The sequence below is a fragment of the Lethenteron reissneri genome, chromosome 40 (genome assembly GCF_015708825.2).
Source record: "Lethenteron reissneri isolate LAM-NWPU_2019-01 chromosome 40, ASM1570882v1, whole genome shotgun sequence".
Lineage (NCBI taxonomy): Eukaryota > Metazoa > Chordata > Hyperoartia > Petromyzontiformes > Petromyzontidae > Lethenteron > Lethenteron reissneri.
Genome location: NC_083818.1, coordinates 11,473,783 through 11,499,867, shown reverse-complemented (window position 1 = coordinate 11,499,867; position 26,085 = coordinate 11,473,783). Strand labels below are relative to the sequence as shown.

The window sequence follows — 26,085 nt, the reverse complement described above, 5'->3', positions numbered from 1 at the left end:
TCATCCAAATCAAGTTGCCACGTGAACAAATGCGTCAATTGTTATTGCTCGGCCAGACGGGACGAGAGATTATGACAATGTTAAAAGAACACCAGACGAACATTAAATACTCAAAAACACAACTTTTGACCGTTGTGGAACATGCCTGCCAACAAGGACGTTCAATGTTTGTTGATAACATTGGTATTCTATGTAAAACGAATTACTGTTGGTCAAAACGAATTAGAAAACCGATTGACATTGGGATGAATAATTTCATTTCAGATGACTGCGATAAGCTGAGTGCGGCTTGGAAACGCATTATAAAGTAATCCCATCAAAATCCCAATAGTGTATTAAAATTAATTAAAAACTTAACACATATCATGACTATTCAGTATAATTAACTAGGACTAAGCTGTATCACCAAGGAAGCATATGTACCTTTACATCAATATATCCAGCATCTTTATTTTAATCAATGTTACAATCTGTGATTGCATTAAAACCTCTTTGTGTCACTTCCTGCTGCTTGCGCACCTGCGTGGGAGTGTTGATGACATCACGCCACCGATTCAAGGCCTTGGAGAAGACTTACACAATTCTTACAATCGCCCGATTATGCAATTTTGCAACCACGAGCGAAACGTGGGACCACATTGTTAAATGTGTGTGTGGATTGCTCAACAAGCCGTAAAAATTTAACCCGTAAAAACAAAGTTTTTCACTATAAATCCTTTATATGCGTGGCATCGGGGCGGCTAGAGTCCTCTCGTCCTCTGGCTTGAGATGGCTGCCACCTATGGGTCAGATGATTGTGTGCCAGTATTAAGCAATTGGTAATTCAATATTTAATTTGTTTTCCCTAAACAGTGTAAAATTTTGGAAATTTTTTTCACGAACATTAATTGTCTCGCACAACGAGTCTGTGTGCAAAATGTCAGCTCGATTGGATCACGGGAAGTGGGTTAAACAACGACTGAAAGATTTGCACGGTCGTAAGCAAGCAAGTAAGCACGCAAGCACGCAAGCAAGCGAACTTAATATAAAGGATGTAAAAATGACGACTTTGGTTCCACACGAAATTGTCTCGCTCTGACAGCTCACCCACTGGTGTCTGACCTGAAGCCACGTGCGGGCATATGGCCGTATTTCGAAGTGTAACGATTCATTTTAATTAGCGACTTCTCAAGACTGCTAATGTACACACACTCATGCCATCATGTGTCCGCGGGTTTTTACCTCCCAAAGACTTCAATAAAAAAACAGAAACTCGAGAATACTTGCATTTATTTTTAATCATTAAAATCAATGTCTAAGACAATTGTTTTGAAATTACGACCGCTTTCTACAGAAAAGAAAAGTACATTTCATGTTCCGTTTGGAGGTACATGCATTATTGACAAAGGATCAAACGGGGAGAATCTACGCTAAATGATTTGTGTACAGTCGTATCATTGCGTTAGCTATATAACACAGTGGAATTACAGTAACTGTCTATAATAATAATTATTATTTCAAGCTTCTTACACACACAGCGGAACAGTCACAAAGTGTTCTTCATTCCAAACACCGGGGGGGGGGGGGGGGGGGTTGCACAGTTTCACATTTCAAAAAAAAATCTTTAATTGGGCCGCTATATATTTTTGTACATTTATGACTTTTTTTTACATTATGTTACAAAAACACTCAGTAGCACATCATAGCACTAAGTTTAAAAAGCACCTTTGAAAGTGGTGACAAGTGAAAGTGTATCTGGCTGAACAACAACAAAAAATCTCCCAAGAACACCGAATAATCTCTTCCCTTAATTAAAACAGATTACTCACAGACGACTCATTACACGCCGTCGTAGAAGATTATGGGGAACCAAAATGTACAATTAAACGTAAGCCTGCCTTTTCACTCAACGATCGAGCAATACTTATGCATCCTCAATGTTTTACAGGCTCCGCGAATGAATCTGAAATCTTATCGCAGTCCAGGGGTTCTTAATGACATTACAGCAGGGGGAAATGGGGGTGTGGACTGATTCTTATTATTTGAACGCGGGAAAACACGACTGTTTTACATTTGTTTCAAGGAACTTACGACAGAACAGCGAGAACAATACTTCACATGGCTATTGGTGTCCGACAAGATGAGCATCTCAGAAGAATCATCACGAAACCCTGTAGAATGTTTACAAAGACTTACAAAAAAACTTGAAATTTTGTGAATTTGTGGCTGGCGTGAGTTTCTCGGTCAAACGTTGAACTAGTCGAGAGATGATCGCCAACACGTGCACTGCCAGGAGTCTGTATCCTTTATTTTCCCGGCAGAACTTCGCCGAGTCGTTAGACGCTTTATCACGGAGGGGTTTCTCTGCATGGCGTTGTTTGGCCAATTCCAACAACGATTGTTTTGTGTGTGTAGAGAAATCTGAAGTGTTATGTTTTTATCCTGGAGGAATCCGATGAGCTATAAAGCTTTTTTCACAGATGTCCAGTAATTTCACAGATGTCCAGTAATTTCACAGATGTCCAGTATAAAACCCACAGGTACAGAGAGGGGGTGGGGGGGGGGATAACTCGAGTCTCCACAAATATCGATCCAAGTATCCATTTTCTGTACTTTCACATCCTGGCGATAGTATGGCCTATGCGGCGGATTTGGGAATTTCACGAATCTCAACACGATTCACCAACCCTCGTCTCCAAAGCGCTGAATACATTTCGCAGGGCCCTCTGGCTAATTAAAACGTAATTTCTACATGTTTAATTCATAACAAATAACACAATTTCAACCGATGAGATGCATCATTTATATTTATCCTCAATATGTACAGACTTGTGAATTATTAAACACGCTGAAAGCATTTATTCCATATAAAAATCACTGAAGCATGATATTTTTAACTTTGTATTTTAGATTATTTTACGATGTTATACGGGATGCCACGGTTGACTTCAATGTTCTAGTTTAAAAAAAATGTTCTTGCTTGAAAGCGTTTACGTATTCACTCCGTAATAAGGGGTCCGCCAATAACTCTCTTCATAAAGATGATAAAATGTGAACACAACTTGAAAATAAAATTGTGCTGTTAAGTGTGACTTGGCTTATTGAAAACTGCCCAACACTGATCAAAGGAAGGGCTGCCCAAAACAAGGGAGACAGAAACCTGAGCAGAGAAGACTAATTGCAAAATTGAAAACGCGGTGAGCTTTGGCAAGCTCCCGTTAGCTTCTGTACTACTAATCAAAGATTCTTACGGGGACAGACGCATGCTGGAGAGCTTACGTAACTCCGCGCGTGTCTTGACGTTCCCTAATCTGTTGACAATTGCCACAATATTTGTTAAATATCAACGGAGCAGAGAGGCCCTTGGGTTAGTGGCATACATCAGGGCAGTTGTTACAAGAGCTGGGATTTGCCACCAGCAGCAATCCCATCCACCCATCTACCACCAACTCAAAGCCCCCCCCCCCCCATTCCAGCACTCCCTGACCAACCGGGTCCATCCAGACCTCCTTGGCATTCGGGGGGGCATGACGCGAACGCACTGGCCTGCCGATTATATCAGCCAGTGCTGAACACAGCAACAGCCCCCGTCTTCACCTCCCAGGCAGACATAGCGCGACCCCGCTGGGCGCACAGATGAAGCTTTACGCGTCCGACTTGGTCAATGGTGAAGGGAGTGGGCCACATGCAGGTGCGTGTCGGGGGAGGAAACGGGCCACAAGCGCTGGCACGAAAGCAACGCCGATTGAGCAAGAGGCAAAACGAATGGCTCTTAGCCAACAACACAAACACCAGCCGCATGAATTCCATACTTTGAGCATTTAACTTTGTGTTACTTTTTCATTTTAATTTACTCAAACGTATTTTATAGATTGCGTAAAAATGCGTCACTTTATAGCCCCCATGTCAGTCTTGGGGGCTGTGTGACCATACTTCCCCATGCTGGTCAATGGTGAAGTGGGGGAGGTGGGTAGGGTGGTGGGCGCGCGTTGGGGGTGCCTAGAACCGAATGAGACATCTCCTCCGCCACTGATGTTAGCCACGGCTGGGATTCAAACTCGGGTCACCGGGCTCACGGCGCGGTGCGTGAACCACCTCCGTGCGGTGAGAACCAAGTGGCTCCTCTGGCTCTCCAAGTTCGTCTCCCTCGAGTGGCCCGAGTCGCGATGACGGATCAACGTTGCCCTAACATTGGCATGTTGACCGGGTCGTGCCTGATGGATTGTTGCATCGCAAGACCGTGAGAGATGGCGACGGACGGCTTGGGGAGGCCTTCATCCAGCAGTGGATTGGTCATGGCTCAGGATGATGACGATGATTAGTATTGGAATCTTTGTCCTGCCTGTCGGCGAGGTTTATCCCACTTCTTGGCTGCACTTGTTATTCACCGACGTCAGAATTATCACGGGGCTCGCCACCTGCGATGAGCACGGCTGGCTATGTACGGTGTGAAAGAAGTTCAACGTACGTACAGGCCACAGAGAATACAGGAGGATGGCTCGTCATGCTTCGTCTGTTCACGCGCCGTAGCCAAGTCAGCATTTTTATTTTTAAAAGTGTTGTCAACCTTGATGCTTGCTCGCTGCATCAGCATTTTTAAATGGTAATGAGAGCAAGCCGTGCAAGGGGCGTGAATTCTGAGATAAATCCTGCAAGCGTGCATTTCAGCTGATGGCACGTTATTGATCGGAGCGATGTAAAAGTGTAAAAAAAACTGAACGCAGTTGCTGCAAACATTAAACTCATTTCGCGTCTAAGGTGGTGGATGATATCATATTTAAGGTACCAATTAAATGTTTTTACTATTTGTCAGCATATGGATATACATGATCTCCGCCATGGGAATGTGGAATTGCTACCACTGCTTAAGAGACACTCTCATTACAAAGTGGAGGTGGGGGGGTCTTGCCCCCTTGATTGAGGCGAGGCGTTTACCATTTTAACAGCAATGGATTCTTGAATCTATCCGTGCGGAGTTTTAAGTGTGGAAGTTGGGTTTTCACCAAGTGGTCCAGTCTCGGTGCCACGTGTCCCGCAATAAACCCAAACACTTGTTTCATGGGAATTGGCCAAACATCCTCAATGCAGGACCCTCCCTCCTGGAAATAAGTCTTGAGGCTCGTGGAGGCTTTCTCGGATCGGTTGGAGGTGCTGAGAGGTGTTTTTTCAGCAAGTAACTTTGACCCCCCCTACCCCCACAAACAAGAGAATATGCCAGTAATTAAGGTGATAAGGTTAATCTCTAAATTACCTTTTGTCTAATGTACAATGCATTGCATTAAAAGTCGGAATTAGCGTGGTAAAGTATGAATGATGTTATGTACACAGTATATACCTGATAAGAGGAGACAGGGGAAGAGTCCTCTCAAACTCCTCTGGATAAGAAGCAGACTGAGACGGCAATTTCGTGTGAAGCCTGTTCTGTTTTCACATCGTGGCCTCGGCCCAAGAGAGCAGGAACGAGTAATGTAAAAATGAGGTATTTAGCAACAAAAAGTGGACGTTTTAAAACACTTTATATATTAACAAACACAGGTTACTGTACAGAGGAAGGAGAAACATTTAAATAATAGGGATTTGTGTGTGTTGGTTATGTTTATAAAGAGAAGCTACGCATTAAGGACACGTGAAAGCTGTCCTGTACCTCAGCCGTGTGGAGATTTTGTTGTTGATATAACTTTTTAATCAAATCAAGTCTAGATTTTAAATGTTTGATTTGGCACTATACGCTCACGAGTTTGACAATAATAATAATCAAATGTTTCAACACCAAAAAAAAAAACCACAATCCATCGTAGTTTCTTTCATGGTGACGTACGGGTGGATGCAAGTACAAAGCACGCCGAACGAAAGGCCGAACCCAGCGCACGGAGGAAGACGGACTGAAACACTCCCGCGTAAAAGCATCTCCCGGACAAATCATCCGGTGAACACAACAACAATAACAAGCATGATTGTCCCTTTTTAAAACAAACGGTCGCTCGCAACTTGATTCTATTCCCGCCGCCCAAAGATCACCATCCATCCATCCATCGCCCTGATCAGAACGACGACGCAAAGACAAATCACGTTTGGTCCCCAAAATATAATGCAGGGGGTGGTGGGGGACGTTTACACGGTGCTTTGTCGGCTAGTTGTTCAGAGTGATTTTTGAAACCGCAAAAATGCATCGATTGCCAGATGTATTATAACTGCCGTCATATGAACTGTTGCGTGAGATTGATTGTTGAGATTTGTACGTTTTATTTTATTTGTTATGAGCGATGGATCACAACGTATTTGCGTGTTGGCTTAGTACGTGTTACCTTTCAGTTTATATATATACACACACACACACGTTTTTTTAATATACAGTTTACGTATTATAATGACACTCCCTCACAAGTCCTTTGAGGAAATGTATAAATATTAGGAGGAACTGCCTTTTCATGATTGAACCAACCGTACTGTGTCTCTACTATATTCAAGGCAAAAAACCCCCAGCATTTTTCATGAAGGAATTTTGACATGTTCTGCGTGTGCTCACGAAAAGCACTCCCAAACGAAATTCGTGTTCGCCGAAAGCGTGCAAGGCCGACACAGACACACACAGACAGACACACACAACAACTTTACACGCTTTTGGGTAGCAGATGCAACTCTTGTGAATGTGCTGCCACATCTTTATATTTCACACATACGCACGTGCGCACGCGCGTAAAAAAATGTGTTTCCAATGACACTTAAGACCAGACGACGCCGAAGATGCGACTTGTCTTCAATGAAAACCCGTCGTTGGCAACATAGGCTCTTAATAAAGCTCATGGCCATCGGAATCAACCCTCCATGAGAAATTCTCACATACAAAAAACCCGCGTCGAAATCCCATCGAATCGGGTGTCAGCCGAGACCAGTGGAGCCTTAACCCCCCACTCCCCGCCACCTTCTGCTACATTTGGCAAATTTCTGGACAAATAAGCGCAATGTCAGCAGGAGTTCGTTTTGCGTGTGTGTGTGTTGCTTTAGCTCGAAGCGTACAATTACTTTTCGGATAATTTTCCCGTTCGCGCCGCCAGCACGCCGATTGAATTCTCGCGGCGGTGCCCCTTGACGCTTCGCTGCGCTGGGAATAATCAAAACGCGCGCAGACGAACGTCGGATGCAATAATCCGCCGACGCTCTGAGCGAATGTTTCTTTTAATCTGGAGGCAAATAGCACGAGTGGGACATCGACACTGTGATATCAATACGAGTGGGAAACTTATACATGTATATAAAAAAAAAGTTTAAATTCTTTTTTTTGTTTAAAACCGTTAAAACAACTCGGCAACCGCAGCGTTGCAACCGACATGAAAAGCTACAAAATCTCGCGGGTGAAAGAGTGGGCCGTGGCCCCCGCTGGCTCGCTCATTGCAGAATCGCGTGTCTACTTGCCCGAACGGCAGCGGTGGTGTTTTTTCAACGCACAACGCTGCTCGCTAGGGCCCCGGGCAGCTTGGCGTGTGGCCTCGGGCCAATTCCACTCGGCGATGTGAAGGTTGAATGACGTTACAGCGGACGCTGGGGGGTTTGCTATACACTACCCTGAGAGAGAGAAAGTGAGACTCGATCTCAGACTGGAGACCCTCATCCCAACTCAGATTAACCCTCATCAGCTGAAATGGAGCACAATTTGTAATTTTAGTCGTCACTTTTTTTTTGGTCCGTTTGATTTTTTTTCTCTCTCTCTCTCCAGTTAAAATCATTAATGAAACCTAATGCAGAAATGTTAAATACTGTCCTGTGTTGTAATTAAAAGGCATTTCATACCCAATGTGTCAAATAAAAACATTGCAAATCCTAGCAGGGCGTACTCGTAAGGCAACACGCTGTGCGTTAATTTTCACAAATGCTCTTTCCTTTACAAGGGGGGGTCCTTAAGAAATGTCACCCAATCCCATTGGGGTTTTCCGATGCCGCGAGGTCCCATTAATGATATCGGCGGAATCCTGTAGGATGTGTTTTTGGCGGGAAATCTTCATTATTTGGCCACTGTGTGCATTATAACCGTTCTAAACGTCGTGCAAACGCTGTAAAGATCTGTGCCGCAACTTGCTGGAATTGTGAAGCACAAAATAAAATGTGTTTGTATATGTTTCTATATATTTATATAAAAAAACACACTTGCATAAAAAAATGAAATAAAACTGGGCCCATATTCCGTGAAGTGTGATCCATCATCGGTGAAGAATTCCGCCCCCCCCCCCCCCAATTAACAAAGAAAAACTGGCGCGAGGGGAAAGTTTTTACAGGCGTCACAAATACCACGAGCACGAATAAATAACACGTTTACTGTCGCCGAGACACGAGTGTGAGTGACCGCACAGAAGAGGCGAGTGGGGGGGGGGAGGCCTGGATTTGTCTTTCACAGAAGAGCGAGCGCGGATAGGAGGATTCACCGGACACCCACCCCAGCGCAGGCCGCTGTCGTCTTCACGCTCGGCGAGCAAACGGCACGACGGCAACCTCGCACAGCGCTGCGGGGAGACTGCATTCGGTCCCCACGATTTCACTGGAATCATCGGCGATGGAAACAAAGGTGGGACAATCTTCCTTTCTTGGTCATGCAAAAGTGGAATTTGGAAGTGCAGCGTTGGTCCCAACAAAAGTCAAGTTTTACATTGCAATGATAATTTTTCGTTGTTAAATTTTAGATTCTTCATTTACGACTGTTACGTTTATACTTCTAACGGAGGCTTGGGGCATTAACACTCCCCACATATTTGCTGCCTCTTGTTCTTGATCGAGACGGCGATTACCTCGGAGGCCCCCCGTGACCCCCCCCCCCCCCCCGCAGGCTCACAAAAAACAAGATGGCGGACTCGCTCACGCCAAGTGCTGCCCCCCCCTCCATCTCCGCCGCTTCGTAGCCACGCGGCAACGCGCAAGCCCTAGCGCGCTGCGATGAGGCCGCACCAAGCAAGCGCGCGGGGGGGCGGAGGGGACGGATGCCTTCCCGAGACGGCTGCGAGCAACGCAGTAGGGGACGTGGTGGCGTCGTTCCAATCTTCTCGGCTCACGCTTCCCACCGTCGGGACCAGGGAGCACCCCCCGGCCACCCCCCCCCCCCCCCAGCGGCGGCGGCGGCGCGACCACCACTAGACGTGGCTTGCGGCCAGAGCGGCGCCGTTCTCGGCCGACGGCGGGAGCGTGCGCGGCCACCCCTCGGCGGACTTGGGGAGCCCCAGGCGGCCGCCTTCGTCCTCCGACAGCGACAGCATCATGGCATACGTCTGTGACACGCACAAAGATCCCCCCGTGGAGCCTTTAATGGACTGTTGAACCGAGCGACGTGAGCGAGTAACATCGATGAATGCCGGCACGGAACACGAGGTGGCCAGTACCGTGCCCGCCTTTATCTCTCCAGGTCTGATGTTTACACACCGCACCTCCGATTGTGGATGGCTACGTATATGGTGCGAAAGAAGTTCAACATATTACATAACTTACGGCTGAGTTGACCTAGGGGAGGCTCACTGTTATTGGTCGTGAGCGGGAATCGAACCTCAAGGACACCGGGTTTGTAGTGAAGTGCGCTAACCACTACACTACCGTTCCCCACTCCCCTACATCACGAAAAGACAGCGAGAGCTTCCCGTTACCTGAGTCTTGTTCTGCCGGAAAGGAGAGGGCTGCGAGTCTGGCTCGGGGGTCAGCGGGTTGGGGTTAAAGGTCAGAGCGGATCCGCTGGGAGGTCGGAGTTCACCAGCCGGCCGGAACGACAGGCCGTCGGTGAAGCGGGCGATTTGCTCCAGGGCCGAGAGCGGCTTCTCGTGCAGCGGGCTCGGGCTGCACCTGCACGGCCGGGGGGCGGGAAGCAAGCGGCGATCACCGGCGTCACTTCTCACTCGCGCCGACTCCCCCACCGAGGGGCATGGAGCGTCGATGCGTGCGCGCGCGCGCTCCCCACATTTGGCGATTCAAGTGAAGGTGGAAAGGAAACGACAGGAGGGGGAAGACAGGAAGCCATGGGGTAGTTGCGGCGATTTAAAGATCTTAAAGGGGAAGCGTCGAGGCCGAACGGAGCGGCGACACCAGCGAGTGAGAGATAAGCGTGGCAGCAGTTCGTTCAGCGCCATCATCGCCAAAGAGCTGACGGAAGGGACAGTCAAAAGGGACACGGGACGTTACAGGCAGCAGAGGGCAATGCAGCAAAATGCATTATTGTACTGTACGTCCATGCTCTCCGCCTTCACCAACCCCGCACTGATCAAAGTGGGTGAGGTGCGGTCAATAGCCATGCACCATTCCCTGCGCTACATGGGGAAGCCTCATCCAGCAGTGGACTGAGAAAAGGGCTGCACACGTGCACACGTACACACCCGTGCAACGTGAACGTATTTAATTCGCACACGATTAGAAACGTGTGCAGTCACTAGTGTGGTAGCAGGAAGGGGGTAATAAATCCGTAGCTGGGGACGCAGCCACCGTGGCCATCAAGAGTGAGAAGGGACGAATGGCGAAGTGATTGCCAATGCATGAGAGTGGATAGACGGGTCCACGTGAATATTCTAAACCGGCTAATCCGGCCTACTGCTGGCGACCGAGTGAAGCGAATGTCGGGTAGGAGAACGTCAGGGACCAACGTGCAGTGCACATCGTGCAATTGGGGCCACGATCAACGCGTTGTGTCACGTTATGTAGAGCGGGGCGCATTCACACATATCCGTGCCCAGTATCAAAAAAAGACAAAAAAGGTTGAATTGAATCGTCGACAATAATTTGATCATTTTGTAACAAAATAAAACAAATATTTCAATGCTCATGGCAGCAAGTTTTGGCATGCCTGCCTAGAAAATATTTCCCCACCTGGCACCCCACATCCATTGTTCCTCTCTCGCCATGGCTGCGGCTACTCGTCACCGCAGTGACCCCTACTCCTCCCCAAAGTAACCCAGAAACTCATTCGGTGAGTAACGCGATCTCCGGTCAGGCAATCATCGAACCTCAGCAGCGACTCCGGGCTCGACGAAATGGAGAGCGGCCGCCCGTCCTCCTGGCCTGCGTCCTTGCCACCGCCGTCGTCTCTGTCATCGTGGCGACGAGGGGACCGCGACCCCCGACCCTCGGCCTGCTCCTCGTCCTGCCGGACCACCGCCGTGTTCTTCTTCCTCGCGCCGTCGCGCTCGCTCCCTCCACCCCTCTCGCCCCTCGTGCGCTCTCGCTCGGCTTTGGACAGAGCCTCGGTCTCCTTCTGGCCGTGCCCCGGCATGACCGCTTGCTTTGCGCTGGCGAAGAGGAGGAGGAAGCAAAAGGAGGAGAAAGGTTGATCGTTATGGAAGGAAGCTCTCAGCATGCCGCACATGAACATTTGAGTTTTCGTTTGAATGTTACGGGAAGAAGCTAGGCTTCTTCGAATCAACGTGCACTCATGTAAGTCAGGTCACTTTGTTTGACAAAGCACACCTCCGATTAGCGCGGTTGGCTGCGTATGGTGCAAATGAAGTTCAGCACATATACACAGGAGTATCTTCCTTGCCGGTAAATATTAGAGCTCCCTCTAGTGGAGGCCTTTCCACCCGCAGTGAATAAGCAATTGCAAGGCTTGCTCCCAAGTACTGAAGTGAAGCTCAATGTTAATTTCCTGTTATATATCCATCGCCCAATAATAGCGTAACGGATACTTTCACGTATTCATATTCTGAATAATGTCAGAAATAAGCCAGATTTTTCGTTTTACATTCAACCATGCATGTAAACTCGTGCACCATTAGAGGGAATGTGACAAAATAAGTTGGCCGACAAACAATACGCATCTTTCCCACAGCTGTCTCTCCACATAAAAAAACACGGGATGTGCAGCAAAACACAACAACCTTTTATTCGCGTTTCATGTGGAGGGGCAGCTTTGGTTGGCTACGTACGGTGCGAAGCAAGTTCAACATCGTACATCCATTACAAGGGTGCGTATTGCTGTAGTCAGTGCCATGTGACGACCACGTGATGAAGGGATGCACTGCCATCTGGCGGCTTTGCTTCGCCACGTGACGACCACGTGACGAAGGGAGATGCACTGCCATCTGGCGGCCACTTCAAACGCTGCAACAAGTCACAGACCGCGGTCACGTGGCTTTGCTCGACTCGGTTAACCCAGAAGTAGTTACGGTTCCCGTAGCAGAGTACCCGACACGGTTTAGAACAACGCTTAATGTTCGATCGAGGACTCTGCGGCGAAGGAGCGGGGAACTATCTCCCTACTAAGTGCCAATAAAGTAGCGGTCCGTGTGGTCCCCCCAACGCACGAGACGTTAACTCCTTCGCCTGGTATGCAGTTGGTCGTGGGTTCGATCCTGACGACTTCGTATATGGAGTTGGCAATGTTTCTCTCCCCGTGGTTTTTTTTCCAGGTCCTCCGGTTTTCCCCTCCACATTTAGGAACAAGGTGTGTTTAGAGTATTTGGCTGCTATAAATGTCCACATGATAAGCCACTTCGTTGAGCTATCATTTGTGGCCAGGTTACTCCTGAAAAAAGAGCTCTATAGCTGAGTGGGTCTAAACTGGTCAAATAAAATAAAAATGTTTAACAGTTTATGCCCCTGTGTTTTGAACATTAAACGTGTGGCACTCACAGGAGCTGGGAGCCCGGAAGGTGCGACTGCCCTTCGCTCAGGAAGTTCTGGATCTGGGAGAAGAACGAGTCGTCCCGCTCCTCCAGGATGGAGCCGACCTCTCGGTCCGAGCTCGGAGAAGATCCGGCCGTGCCTGCAGCAGAGGCGACCCGATTAGACGATCACAACGACCACGACGAGAACGGAATTCGCGTTACATCGGCATTCATTCTGTGGCCGTTTGGACGCTAGGAGGCTAACTGTATGCTCATACGGTCAACTTGCAACCGACAAGACAAACGTGGCACGCTCACCTCTCACGCACGCATCTGACGGACTCACTACTAGAATTACACACAAACCCTTATGCACACTTGATATAAGACGAAGACACCGATCGCCCTATAGCCTTAACAGACTTTTGGTGCAAGTGATGTTAGCGACTAGCACGGCACATAAGGGGGTGGGTGGCCAGCACCACGTCTGGCTGTCTTTGTCTCACCGGGCACACACAACACAAACAACACCCACCATTTGCCACTAAGTGGCGATGACATCTCCACGGCGCCTGTGCCTGGCCAAATGCACTTTGAGGCCACGTGAAGTGTTGAAGGCTCGCTGACAGGAGGAGGTCACGGGACAGACCCAGGTGCCATGTGTTGACCGACTGAGATGACTGTCAGACGCACCAGCTGTGCCCCCTATCGTGCCAACTGGCTGCATTTTATCTGCCCGGAGCTCCGCTCGTCGTTGTGAGGGCGACTGCCTCCAACCGACCAGTAGCGGGGTACACACACACATACTCTCAGTTCTTTCGGTAAAGTCACATAGGTAAGCAAATCTGGCTGTTACAGCAAATCTGGCTGTGACGGTCCCACCTGATGACGGAGACTTGTGTTGCCTCCGAAACGTCGTGATTTTATTATTTAATTTTTATTAATTAAATTTTTTACCTACGTGACTTTACCGAAATAACTGAGAGTATGAATCCTTGCAGTCACGAAAGCTTCAAATCTAGAATACACACACACAATCACAGAAGCGCACCCACGCTCTCTCACCTGACACGCTGTCGGTGTCGTGCTTCTTGAGGTGGCGGTCCAGGTTGGTCTGCTGCCCGAAGCAGCGGCTGCACAGGGGGCAGCGGAAGGGCTTCTCCTTGTTGTGGATGTTGCGCACGTGCCGCTGCAGGTTGGACGAGATGCTGAACGAGCGGTCGCAGTACTTGCACCTGCCGGCGTAGACACGGGGGTCGGGGGTTCGACACGCGGGGGGGGGGGGGGGGTCAGCGTCGTTGCTTGAGGGAGGGCGACGGATAGTGGAGCGAAACGTCGGGTGTCATGGCGAGCAACGCGCCGGGGAGCCGTGCACGGGGTGCCAACGTCGTAGGATCGTTGGTATGGATGTGGCGAGGGTTGGGGGGGGGGTGTTAGCATCGTTGGGTTTCGTGTTCGAGGTAAGGTTAGGGTCAAGGTCAGCGTTGGATCGTGTGGCGCATTATGATAGGGCGAAGGTTAGAAAGTTACGATTCGTGTTGGGTTTAGGGTTAAGCTCGGTGCTGCATTTTGAGTTCGTGCAAGGCTTAGTTTTTTAGGAAGGAGGTGAGTGATGACAGTTTATAATAGTTTTTTGTTTAATTCCATGTATTAATATTTAAATATATAAATGTATATTTTATTTTTTAATCATCTTGCCACCCCCCCGCCCCAATGTGAAAAATGAACGAGCCATGAATTAAGCTTATTTCCCAAGGCGTCGCGATTCCAAGTTAAGAGACGCACGGTTAAATTATTAATATTACTTCCAAAAACGTTGAGCAGCGTACGAAATTAATGGCATTTTCTTTCTTTTTCTGTACGACACGACTCAAAAGGAGTGGAATACTTAACAAAACAAATGTTATACATAATATAAAAAATATATATTAAAAAAAACTCCACGTTGAAATTTAATTCAGGTGACCAATGGGGAAATTGAAAGTAAAATAATAAAACGAATGAGGGCCTCTGTTAGCCCCCGTAATAAATCAGCTCCATAACCCTGCACCAGCAGAGGCATCAATCAGCTGTGTCAGTAGCTGGGGGCAGCAGGGGGGCGGGGCGGTGTGTGGGGGGCGGTCTCGCGGGGGTGCGATATTCGAGCCCGGTTACACAAGGAAAATTAATCAGCGTCGTTAAGTCGACGAAGCTTTTTCCTTTTCAACAACAATCATATTTTTTTAACGTCCCCTCCCCACTCCTTTACGTGCACTCCCCCCTCCCTCTTAATTATGTTTCAACTCTAACACCGGACTCAAGTCAAGAGACACGAGGTGTCTACTTTTGAACTCCTATCGCGTTTTTTTGTTGTTGTTGTTGTAACGTTCTGACCTGACCCCACTGGACGTCTGTGAAAAAAGAAGAGCGTTCTAGCGCTTCGGATTTCTCTAACACATGGCTACATATTCAGATTCTGATTTGGGAGCGTGGCTGAGCGGTGGCCCACCGTCAGTCAACGTCGGCTCAACGTCGTATTGTTTGCTGGGAAATTGGGAAGTCAATGGTGAGTGTCCTGCTGAGAGACAGTCTCCTGTCATGTAAACAGGAGGTGAGTGCCAATATCTCGATATTCATGTGATCCTCTAGCCAGTTCATTTTCGTAGTGAAATCGCTTTGGTTTCTTGACAGTGCGCACACGCCGGTACCGCTCTGCACACGCGGGCACCGCTGTGCACACACGGGCACCGCTCTGCACACGCGGGCACCGCTGTGCACACGCTGTTCGAGATAAACACAGCAACGCTCGAGGCACGAAGCGGCGCTGATCTCAACGCACAACATCTGTGAGTGCGTAGCAACGCGGACGCTCAACATATGGCGCGTAAAAATTACACACACGTGTGCGCGCGTGCGCGGAAACGCGCCACAAACAAACATCGAGACTGCGCTTTTTTATTTTTTTCTGGAGCCCGAATTTACTTTAAAAGGGAGATGAAGTTAAAAGGAGCGAGCGTGGGGGAGGAGGCGGGGGGCTGTGCAACGCCTGCGCCACGGAGCAGCAGCAGCCGCAACAGCAGCAGCGTCTGACTTTTTTTTTGCGCGCGGAGATGCCAGGGATGGCGATGTCTGCGACGATAGCGCACGGGACAAAAGGGCCCGCTGTGTTTGCGTGGCGGAGTTCGTCGCGAGACGGCTGAACCACGGGGTGGGACGCCCACCACCTCGCTCGCCAACTCGACTCCGAGCCGAGCCAGCGAGCAGAGCCAGCCAGCCGGACAATTTGTTCAAAGCAACTTTTGCGTTACTTCAAAGCGGGCTTTCGCCCCAGCAAGCGTGCACGCAATTACGATGAGCGATAACGCCCCGCCGTGGCTGGAATCGGCGTGCGTGCGGGGCGGGCGCGTGTCCGTGTCCGCAGGTCGTCGTGCCCGCTTGCGGTGTGTACACGCATGCTCTGCGCGTGAACCGGGCGCCGCTGGAATAGTCAACCTCAGCCGCTCGAGCAACGCGAGGTCGCTCATTTCTCCTCGAACTTGCTGCCCCCCTTTTAGTCTGGGGGATTCATCCCGCCCCCGCCCCCCCATGATTGGCTTCCTGTTCCCCTGACTCTTACTCTTGTTCAGGTTCAAGATCTTCCTCCTCTTCTCAGGCGATGGCCAACTGGCTAGAGAGGATCAGTGTTGAGTTCTAGATCTGTGCTACAGAGTGGATGTGGAGCTCTAACGAGGGTCAGGATTGTGCATTCGTGAAAAAATTACTGTTCCATTTGCCTCTGCAAATGCGTCACATGCTTTGAGCAGGTGGTGTGTGTGTCAATGCGTGGTGAGTGGTAGCGTAGTGGTTAGCGCACTGCGCTACGAACCCAGCGACCGGAGTTCAATTCCCGCTCACGACCAATGTCTGAACTGGTTATGGGCCTTCCCCAGGTCGAATCAGCCTTACCTGGCGTGGTGTAAACATCTGCACCGGGGAAACAAAAGTGGCCAGGTGTGGTGCTGGTCACCAACCCCCAAGCGAGCTGTACCGGCCTTCATATGTGGTCACTAACAGCACTTGCCTCAACAGTCTGTGGAAAGGCTACAAGGGGGAGATCTTTGCATAGGCGTGGACGTGTCTAAGAGAGTGAGCCCAGTTGTGCCCTTACGGCGTGTTAGTAAACTATTCACAACGGTGGTGGCCACTATGCTGCTGCTGCTGCACACGGCGGTCAGTGAGTTGGTGGATCACCGCACAGATGTCGCGAAACTCCCTCCCCCACGGGCACGGAGGAGGAGCCGTACCCTGGCTCGACAGGAGAAGGCGGTGCAGCAAGCGTGGACTAATTGTCATCTGTTTCCATCTGTACGGGGATAGAGCGTTGCTGCCTCGCACCCGTGGGTTTTCTCCGGGTGCTCCGGTTTGGTTCCACGCGTATAATAATAATGATAAACACTCATCATTAAGTGGCTGAAAACATCTAAAAATAAATTGTCCTAAGACTCGGCGTGGCTTGCCTGGATAAATAAGTGCGTTATTATATTCTCAATATCACGCACGCACGCGCTCCCATTTACGGACGAACGGCACCAAGCCCACGCCTACGCTCAACCCAAGGAACGAACTCCCAGGATCCCATCTCCCCCCCACCTCTCACGCGCGCAAGCAAAAAAAGCAGCAACGGACGCGCGCGTGCGCACACACACACACGTATATATATTTTTAAAACCTCCATCTAAATTACAGGCTCAGCATTCAGAGCGTAATCAGTCGCCCATTAGCCGCAGCAAAGAGGAGACAAGCGTAACAATTCGTCACCCATGCAGAGGTCAGAACCGCCAATTTCGAGACTTCCTGCGCATGTGCTTTCTGCCGCGCCAGCCAGACAATGCCGCGCTCTATGCGCTAGAATTCACGACGCCCGCGCCGGGATTTTCGTCGGCAGAAAAGCGCCGCCGCCGCGGCCGCTGCTGCCGCCGCCGCAGTGGTTATTTTGTCAGCTGAGATCCATCGCGGCCCCCACGAGCGGCCGGGGGAGTTTACAGCGACGAGAGCCGCAACGCGTCCACGTTTGTTTGTTCGCTCGCGACCCGTCGGTTTAAATATAAAAAAGTAAATCCTAATTCGTTTTTCGCCAATACCTTTGCTTTCGTTTCGTTCACGAGTCTACGGCTCCGGAGTGGCCGCGCCAGGGAACGCCTTCGCTGGGACGTCGGCCGTTCTCACGACGGATCGAGCGCGACGTCGCTGGGGCGTTCGTTTTCTGTCGCCATCCTCGCCCATCTTCTCTCCTCTCCCCCAAGTTCTCATAACCACGCGCTCGATTCGACGCAGCGAAGTGACGCTCGTCTGTTTACAACTTCATCAGTGCTGTTTGTTGTTGGCCGCTTGGCGGTTTTTTACGCCTATGGGCGCATCATTTAATAATAATGATGACAACTATCTTTCGAGATGTTTAACGTTTTACTTTCATTTTTAGCATTGTAGAATCTGTTCGGTGTAGAGATATTTGCTTTTGAGATATATGACCGTGCATTATAATTCCTTGTGCTAGAACCCAAGTTGACATTTACCTCAAGGATCCTTGCTGTTGCAACGTTTTTTTTTTACCCAAATCTCCCTCACAAAAAAGGAACCTCTCTGCTCTCAGCTGGCTCTTCATCGTCATCATCATTGTGCACGAAAGACACAAGTGTGAGGATCACAAAGTAAAAAAAGAGTAATGGTAGGATTCAATAGCATCTGGAGAAGCAAGCAAATCAGCTACAGGACCAACACTGACCATCTTAATGACATACACGTTCAGTACGGCTTTGTACGCCTGCGAGACTTGGACGTTGAAATAAGACTGACAGAGATTAGATATTGGCACTGGAAATGCATTGCTACGTAAGGACACTGCATCTAAACTGGACCCAAAGAGGCATTAAGAAAAAAATAGTTGCACGGAGAAGAAGACCTGGCGATGCAGGCAAGGCTCTAAAACAGTCGACGAAATTCACTGTTCGAGTCGCACAATGAGCAGCAGACGTCGGCGTGGACGAGCCGGACAAATTTCCCTTCCGCGGGGGAGGGGGGGGGGCTCGAGAGCTCCTTCTCGTGGAGGCCCTTCCGGCAGCAGAGGGCGTGAGCAGAGAAACACTGCAGGGCTGCCGCATTTACCTTTTTAAATCCTTTATATTAAGTTCACTTGCTTGCTTGCTTGCGCGCTTAAGACCGTGCAAATCTTTCGGTCGTTTTTTAACCCACTTCCCGTGATCTAATCGAGCTGACATTTTCCACACAGACTCGTTGTGCGTGACAATTTATTTTCGTGAAAAATTTTGTTCCATAACTTTACACTTTTTAGGAATTTTTTTAAAATATTTAATTACCAATTGCTTAATGGTGGCAGGCAATCATCTGACCCATAGGTGGCAGCCATCTCAAGCCAGAGGACGAGAGGACTCTAGCCGCCACGCATATAAAGGATTTATAGTGAAAAACTTTGTTTTTACGGGTAAATTTTTACCTGTTGCGAGCGGAGTGTGAATTGAACTTGAAGGTGCGCGCGTGCGCTCTCTGTCTCTCTCTCTCTACGGCGGCGGCGTCAGCCGTGAAAGCCTCAAAGGAAATGAGCGGCTCGGCACGTTCCACTTTTCTGCGGCTACGGCTGCGATGAATGGAGGGTCTTGGACTCGCGCACACATTTTTTTTGTTCAACGTTCCATTTTTTTCTTCTTTTTTCCCTCCCTCCCTTCCCACCACCCCCCCCCCCCCCGCTCTGGCAGTGATTATCAAAAGCACATTTTGTCCAGCCACGGTGTCGGGTTTAGAGACCTCGAACAGCGTGGGTGAAACCGGCCCAGGGTTTGGCGTGTTTGCGCAAATGTCGTCGTTAAAAAATAAAAAAAAATCGGCCTAGAACGAGGGGGTGAGGGTCGGAAACCTGTGGATCTGGAGCCGCGTGTGACTCTTTTTAAGGGCTGCTTCGTGACCGTTATTTATTAATGGCCGCCGCCGTCTCGTATTCACCCCATTTGCGTTGCGGCTCTTAAAATATTGAGGTTTTATTTGACCGAATTTGGAAAAAAAGTGTCTCTTCTTGAAAGTTTGGTTTGCCAACTCCCTGGGCTAGAAGGTCCATCGGCCAATCGATTCGAATTTAGTTTTCTAGAGGATATGGACTCTTCCTGCTAATTACATACATTTAATTGTTGCCCGCAGTGCTGTGCCAAAGCGCCAGGTTCATGAAGCAAACGGACTCGTCTGGGTTTCACAGTGAACCGTCACACCTCCACGCTGCGATGGCGGCACTAACCTGTATGGCTGCTCGCCCGTGTGCGTCCGTAAGTGACGCGTCAGGTTCGCCGATCTCGGGAAGATTTTTCCACAGTATCTGGAAAACGGGAATCACCGCCGGAAATAATTATTGGAGGGCGCAAATAGTTTAGCGCACTCACACACACACAGAGCGAAATTAATGTTCACAAGTAACAAAAAATACGATTCTGTTTTACGAATTACAAAATCTACTTCTGTTGGTCTTTCCACATGGAAATATTCACGACTATAATGAGCCAAGAATGTCTGTGTGTCCCGCGCATGACGTCACTGCACATCGAACAGCCCCCTTCATTAATAATCATATAAGGTGACGTCCTCCAAATGGACACCCCCCCATTAATACTAATTAGTGGCTGACGTCACTCCACATGGGGGGGGCGAGGCACCTCCTCCCCCCTCCTCAGCGTCAACTTACAACCCTCACTACAAAGGCAGAACCCTCACGTCACGCGATCTCCGTACCACTATTGAGACATCGAAGTAAAAAGGACGTCATGATGAACAAGGGATTATAACCTTTAAATGAAATAGGTCTGTGTCATCGTGCCCAAATTGCACACAAATTGATACAATGAATATGAACGTCATGGTCTGCTGTTCGCTTGCAAGTTTCAGATTTACTGCAATACACCCGTCCTTGGACAGGCAAAAGGCGAGTAATATGTTCTCGTCCATCAGCCAATAGGCCTTGCAGACCAATATTATTCAGAAGCATTTTATGTAAGCGAGTAGACTCTGGTTGGACTGGTTTCCACCTTCCGGGTCTCATCAGCAGTGCCAGGCTTGTTAGACACCTGTCGTTGGATTGCCAGCTGTCATTGCCAAGAGCGCTCCCATCTGACGAGAGCGTCGTCTCATTTGGTCGATCTGCTCTGAAGTCCGCGACTCTCTCATCCGCAATCGATATTAAACAACCGGCGTATTACTAAAATAGAGATGTAACAAATCGATCGAATCGAGTCGCCGTGCCCCAACGGCAGCGCCGCCTTTTGCTGCGCATCGCCAGGATGCCGTCGGATGCCTCCGTGCGAGCCGGCTCACCGGCACGAGTAGCGCTCCTTGCCCTTGCGCAGCATGGCGTCGGTGAGGACGGACGAGGGCGTGCGGAAGTCGAAGGGCGGCGCGTGGTGGTGGTGGTGATGGTGGTGGTGCGGCACGGCGGGCCGCAGGCTCTGGGCGGCCGCCACCGCCGCCGCCGACTCGAGGGAGAGGCTGCCGAGCCGCTCCAACTTCTCCGCCACCTTGTGCATCCCGCCGCCGCCGCCCATCGGCCCGGGCAGCACCGACGACGGTCCCAGGCTCTGCTGCTCGCCCCCCACGTACAGAGACAAAGATCCCCACCCCGCGGAGCCTTGACAAAGATTCCCATCCCGCGTAGCCTGAATAGATTTGTTCGGGGCTGCGAGCGAGTAGGCACCAACTATGAAGGCTGGCACCAGCTACTCATTTAAGGCACATGCACGCACATGCGCGTGTCAATACACATGCGGACGCACACACAGACGCGTACACGAACATGCAGACATGCGTGTGCGCACATAGAAACAGCCATATTGGAAAATTATATATTCATCCAAGCAAAATTAAACTGATGTTAATCAGCATGGATTGGTGAGTTAAAAGAATGTAATAAAACTTTTTTTTAAATGTATGCAGTGGTCTAATCACTGTTATTATAACGGTCTATCTCACGTGACCTATGATGTTTAATGAAAAGACTTACCCAGAATCTCTGTACGAAGAAGCAGGAGACAAAAGGTAAACACGCAAAACATTCGTGTCAATTGTGACAATGGATAGAATTCCGAGGTGTGGTTTCCCTGCACCACGCGGACGGTGTTGGCAGACGACGAATGCTCCCACGAGGCCTTTGGTAGGCTTTACAAAGGCTGAGCTTTGCCAAAACAAGTGCTGCTTCTTAAAAAAAAAACGGTTTGGGTAAATGAAGAGATTGAACATAAAACATATTTATACTAACTTTAAAAAATGTATTCCAACTCAAGAGCAGTGCATTTAATAACTCAACCCTCTTTTTGTAAATGTATCATTATATTTTATATATATATATATAAAATTTGATTCAGGATGCAGTGGATATGAAAAAATAAGTTAATGTCTGCAGGAGTAATTTTTTTATGATTTCTAATGAGAAGACCGGTGGTTATTCTGAAGGGCACAATGGGTCTTTGCATACCATTGGCAGCTATTATTTAATGAGTAGTTACACACATGGGAGTAAACCAGAGCACCCGGAGAAAACCCGCCCAATGTAAGGGGGGGGGGGGGCGCCAATCCTATCTCCATACAGATGGAAACATCTTCATATATAGAGGGACTGCAGAGCTCGGATAATTGTTGGAAGCACCAGTTCTCCACCTTGCTGCTGCCTTCCAGCTTGGTGCGTGGTTTCCTCAGCCATTGTGAGGTGCAAAGCGCACGAACCATGTCGCTGTATAAAACTCGACATTATGAAACCAAACGAAAGAATGTGGAATCTTCCATCACCGCCTCAACACCCATGCGAGTAGGAAATCACTTTCACACTTGCCCAAAACTGAATTCTCATTTCCATTATCATATCGTGCATGGCAGTCAGCTGGTCGATTGACAAAGATCCTCCATATAACCTTAGCAGTCTGTTGGGGCAAGTGCTGTTAGCGCGCACCTATGAAGGCCGGCACGGCACACGAGGCGGTAGGTGGCCAGTACCACGCCCCACCGCCTTTTTCTCCCCAGTGATGATGTTTACACGCCGCACCGGGTACTCATTTGAGGCTGAGTCGACCCAGGGGAGGCCCAGGACAGGTTCAGATCTTCGTCACCGGTGTTGGCCGTGAGCGGGAATCGAACATGGGCCGGCCGGGTTCATAGCGCAGCGTGCTAACCGCTCCCCCGTACATACAAAGATAAAGATCCCCCTATAGCCTTAACAGACTGCATGGGCAAGTGCTGTTAGCGAGCACCAGTACACACACACGCACACCCACACTGCACATTGGCACAGCATGTTCTCACGCACTGAAATGGCCGGCCGCTCACCTGGGGATGAAGCAGCAGGTTGGGTGATGGTCGAAGGTATTTCTCCTTGAGTGACTCCATCGGTTCCATCTGCCTTCTCTTCTCTACCCTACTTTGGGGCACAATGACAAAGCATCAATTAGCTGGGTCGTAGCACGGAGCCGCCCGTCGTGTGAGAGCGTGCGGAGCGAGTCCCTGCCTTCACGTCAATTAATCTGCTTGCATTCGTACGGAGACGTAAAGTGCGCTGGATGTCTGTGAACAAGAGATTGATAGCTCATCGGATTCCTCCAGTGGAAATAATGATTCTGATACGATTTAAAGTAGTAATAATAATGATGAGCGATGCTGCGGAGAAGATAAATAACATGAATTCCCGCACCTCCGATTAGAACGATTTACTACGTACGGTGTGAAAGAAGTTCAGCATACATACATGCAACATGTAGATACACAGATGATAGGTCTCTTTCGTACAAACGTCTCCACGTGAAACATAACATTTTAATGTGGAAAGAGACGCATTGTCTGGATATTTCATTTAAACAAGGCCCGTCACACCAACGTACAATAATGTAGTTTTTACATGGAAGCCTAAAACTATTAAGATAGCTAGTACAAGATATTCAGTTTAAAATATCAACAAAGCGATGTACCCCCCCCTCTCCTTAGGAGTGTGTTTGTTCCCTAGACAGACACACACACACACGGGGAAACAAGAGGACAAACAGACAGAGACACACACACGGGGAAACAAGCGGACAAACAGACAGAGACACACACACACGCACTCGGGCAGGGAGAGCGCTGCTGGGTGCCCATTGGCTACTTCTGTCAGGATCCGTGGCAAGACCCCCGCTTGGTTGGCCGGCGTTCGCTTCCGGCGCCGAGGGGCGCCCCTCGCCGCCTCTGGCCAGCGGCCTCAAGCTCACCTGTAGATGGGGTCCATGAAGAAGGGCGACGGTTTGGCGTACTGCAGGAAGGGGTGCTGCGCCAGCGCAGGGGCCGGTGGGGGCGCGCCCCACTCTCCAAACACGTGGTTCCTGTGCGGCTCGGGTCGCCGCTGCCCATTGCCGACGCTGCCGCCGCCGCCGCGGTTGCGCCCGGTCACGCTCAGGTCCAGCGGCTGCTCGTCGGCCCCCCGCCGTGAGGGGGGGCGGCCGTGCGGCGAGGTCGGAGCGCCGCCGCGGTCGCGGCCGCCGCCACGGTCGGCCGCGTCGGCCGGCGCCGGCGCCCGCCCGCCGCCCGACACGCGGCGCTTGCGCAGGTCGCAGGGAGACTCGGCGGCGAACGCGGCCGCCGCCGCCGACTCGGCCTTCGCGGCGAGGGAGGAGCGTTCGAGCGCCGCGGCGGCATCGCCCAGCGGGAACGCCGAGTTGGGGAACGCCGGGATGAACGAGAACGGGAAGACGGAAGGGTACGGCAGGTGCGCCATCTTCTTGTCGGAGAAGCCCACGAGGCTCGTGCCGAAGTACCTCTCGGCGATGGAGGCGATGGCCTTGATGGAGTCGTTGACCGAGCCGACGACCCCGGTGGAGGAGGACGACGAGGAGGTGGCGGAGCCCTGCTGGTTGGCCACCGACAAGGGGAGCGCAAACGGCGGCTGCCGGGAGAAGAACGGCTTCTTGCCAGAGCTGCCGCCGAGGAGGCCGTTGCGAGGCGGGGTCGCCGGCGCGGCCGCCTTGCCTCCCTCCATCTTGATGGCGTCCGCCCGCCGCTTCTTCCTCCGCTCCTCCTTCTCCGCGTCCGTGTCGCCCTCCGAGCCCGTCGTTGGCTCCAGGTCGCTGCCCACCAGCGAGCTCAGTCCGGCCTCTTCCTCCTCCTCTTCCTCATCCTCCTCCTCATCCTCCTCCTCTTCCTCCTCCTCGTCCTCGTCTTCTTCCTCGCGATCCTCCTCGTCCTCGTCCGCGTCGCCCTCCGTCATCTCGTCGCTCATCTCCGACAGCTCCCCCGTGGACGTGCGCCGCTGCGCATCCCCGGCTCGCTTCTTCTCCCCAACGTCCACCGCGGGGCCGTGGGCCACGGGGCGCGAAGGCGACGACGGCGACGACGGCGACCGCTGCGTCGGCATCGCCGCCGCCGCCGCGCCACCGCTGCGGCCCTCCTCGTCCCTGTGCGGCTGCTGCTGGCTCCGACTGCCCTCTCCGTACAGCCTCTTGAGCAGCAACTCGGGCCTCGAGTAAAAACTCGACAGAGACCCCGCCTGCTGCTGCTGCTGCTGGTGCTGCTGGTGCTGCTGCGGCGGCAGCGGAGGAAGCGGCGGTGGCGGGAAGAGCCCCGGAAAGTGCGCGGCCAACGGAAATCCGGACGCTGCCGGGAACGTGAGCCCCATGGCCGCGTGGTGGTGGTGCTGCTGCTGCTGCCGCAGGTGGTGGTGGTGGTGGCCGTCCTGCCGGAACAGCTCCGCGAAGGTCGTCGGCGGGTGGTGGTGGTGGTGGCGGTGGTGGCCGTGGTGGTGGCCGTGGTTGGCGAGGGAAAACGGCACGAGTGAGCCCTTGTCCGGCGCCGAGCCGGGAGGAGGCGCCGGCCCCAGGGGGTACATGGAGCCGGCGCCGCCGAACGCGAGGGCGGCCGCGGCCGCGGCGGCCGCGGCCGAGGCGGCGAAGTGGCCCTTGCCCTCGCAGAAGCGCCGGTGCTTGTTGAGCGACGAGGCCGTGGCGAAGAGCTGCCCGCAGTCCTTGCAGCGGATCTGCGTGCGGCAGTCGGCGTGCATGCGCTTGTGCCGGCACAGGTTGGAGAACTGCGTGTAGGACTTCTGGCACACGTCGCCTGCCGCCGGACAAACGCAGGGGGGGCGGGAGGGGACAAGATAAGAAAAGGTAAAGGCGCAGCCCTGCAATCGCTCGCTCGTGCCAGCAGCTGGCGGAGGGGCCGCTCTGCGGGAGGGGGCTCTGGAGATGCCCGCCACAGACGAGACATTTTCCCGGCTCGTCCACACTGCTCGGACGTCTTACAGCTCGTTTCGTGACTCGAACAGTGAATATCCTCTCGGGAGGGTAGCTTGGCCTATTCTTCCACACTTGATTGATGATTGTCCGTGGGAACTTTTTGTTGCAAATTGAGGGGGGAAAAATTGGCTTCTTTATTGCCAGAAAGGTTAAAGCCTATTCTTTTTTTCATCGTTTACATAAACGTTTCGGAAGGGGTGGGATTTATCCACACTTCACCCCACTACACGTGACTTGCCCAACGACGGACTGCGCTGTACCCGTTTATGCTGCCGGTGAACGGAGGCTGAGAC

General features: G+C 51.0%; 1 protein-coding gene across 8 annotated transcripts in view; it reads right to left on the bottom strand.

The window, feature by feature from the left end:
- Positions 1–1,272: 1,272 nt before the first annotated feature.
- The window catches only part of LOC133352518 (MDS1 and EVI1 complex locus protein EVI1-A-like), a 258,386-nt gene continuing 233,573 nt past the window's right edge, over positions 1,273–26,085 (bottom strand). For 5 of the 8 annotated variants that reach the window (XM_061568213.1, XM_061568216.1, XM_061568217.1 and 2 more), the window contains 9 exons: positions 23,777–25,613; positions 22,866–22,956; positions 20,868–21,130; positions 19,801–19,878; positions 13,608–13,777; positions 12,568–12,700; positions 10,944–11,225; positions 9,600–9,792; positions 1,273–9,230 (listed from right to left, as the gene is read on the bottom strand). In XM_061568213.1, the coding sequence (XP_061424197.1) occupies positions 9,096–9,230; positions 9,600–9,792; positions 10,944–11,225; positions 12,568–12,700; positions 13,608–13,777; positions 19,801–19,878; positions 20,868–21,130; positions 22,866–22,956; positions 23,777–25,613 (3,182 nt within the window). In that variant the 3' untranslated portion in view covers positions 1,273–9,095. The remainder of the gene's footprint in view (positions 9,231–9,599; positions 9,793–10,943; positions 11,226–12,567; positions 12,701–13,607; positions 13,778–19,800; positions 19,879–20,867; positions 21,131–22,865; positions 22,957–23,776; positions 25,614–26,085) is intronic. The other 3 variants (XM_061568215.1, XM_061568221.1, XM_061568214.1) reach the window with 2 other exon arrangements.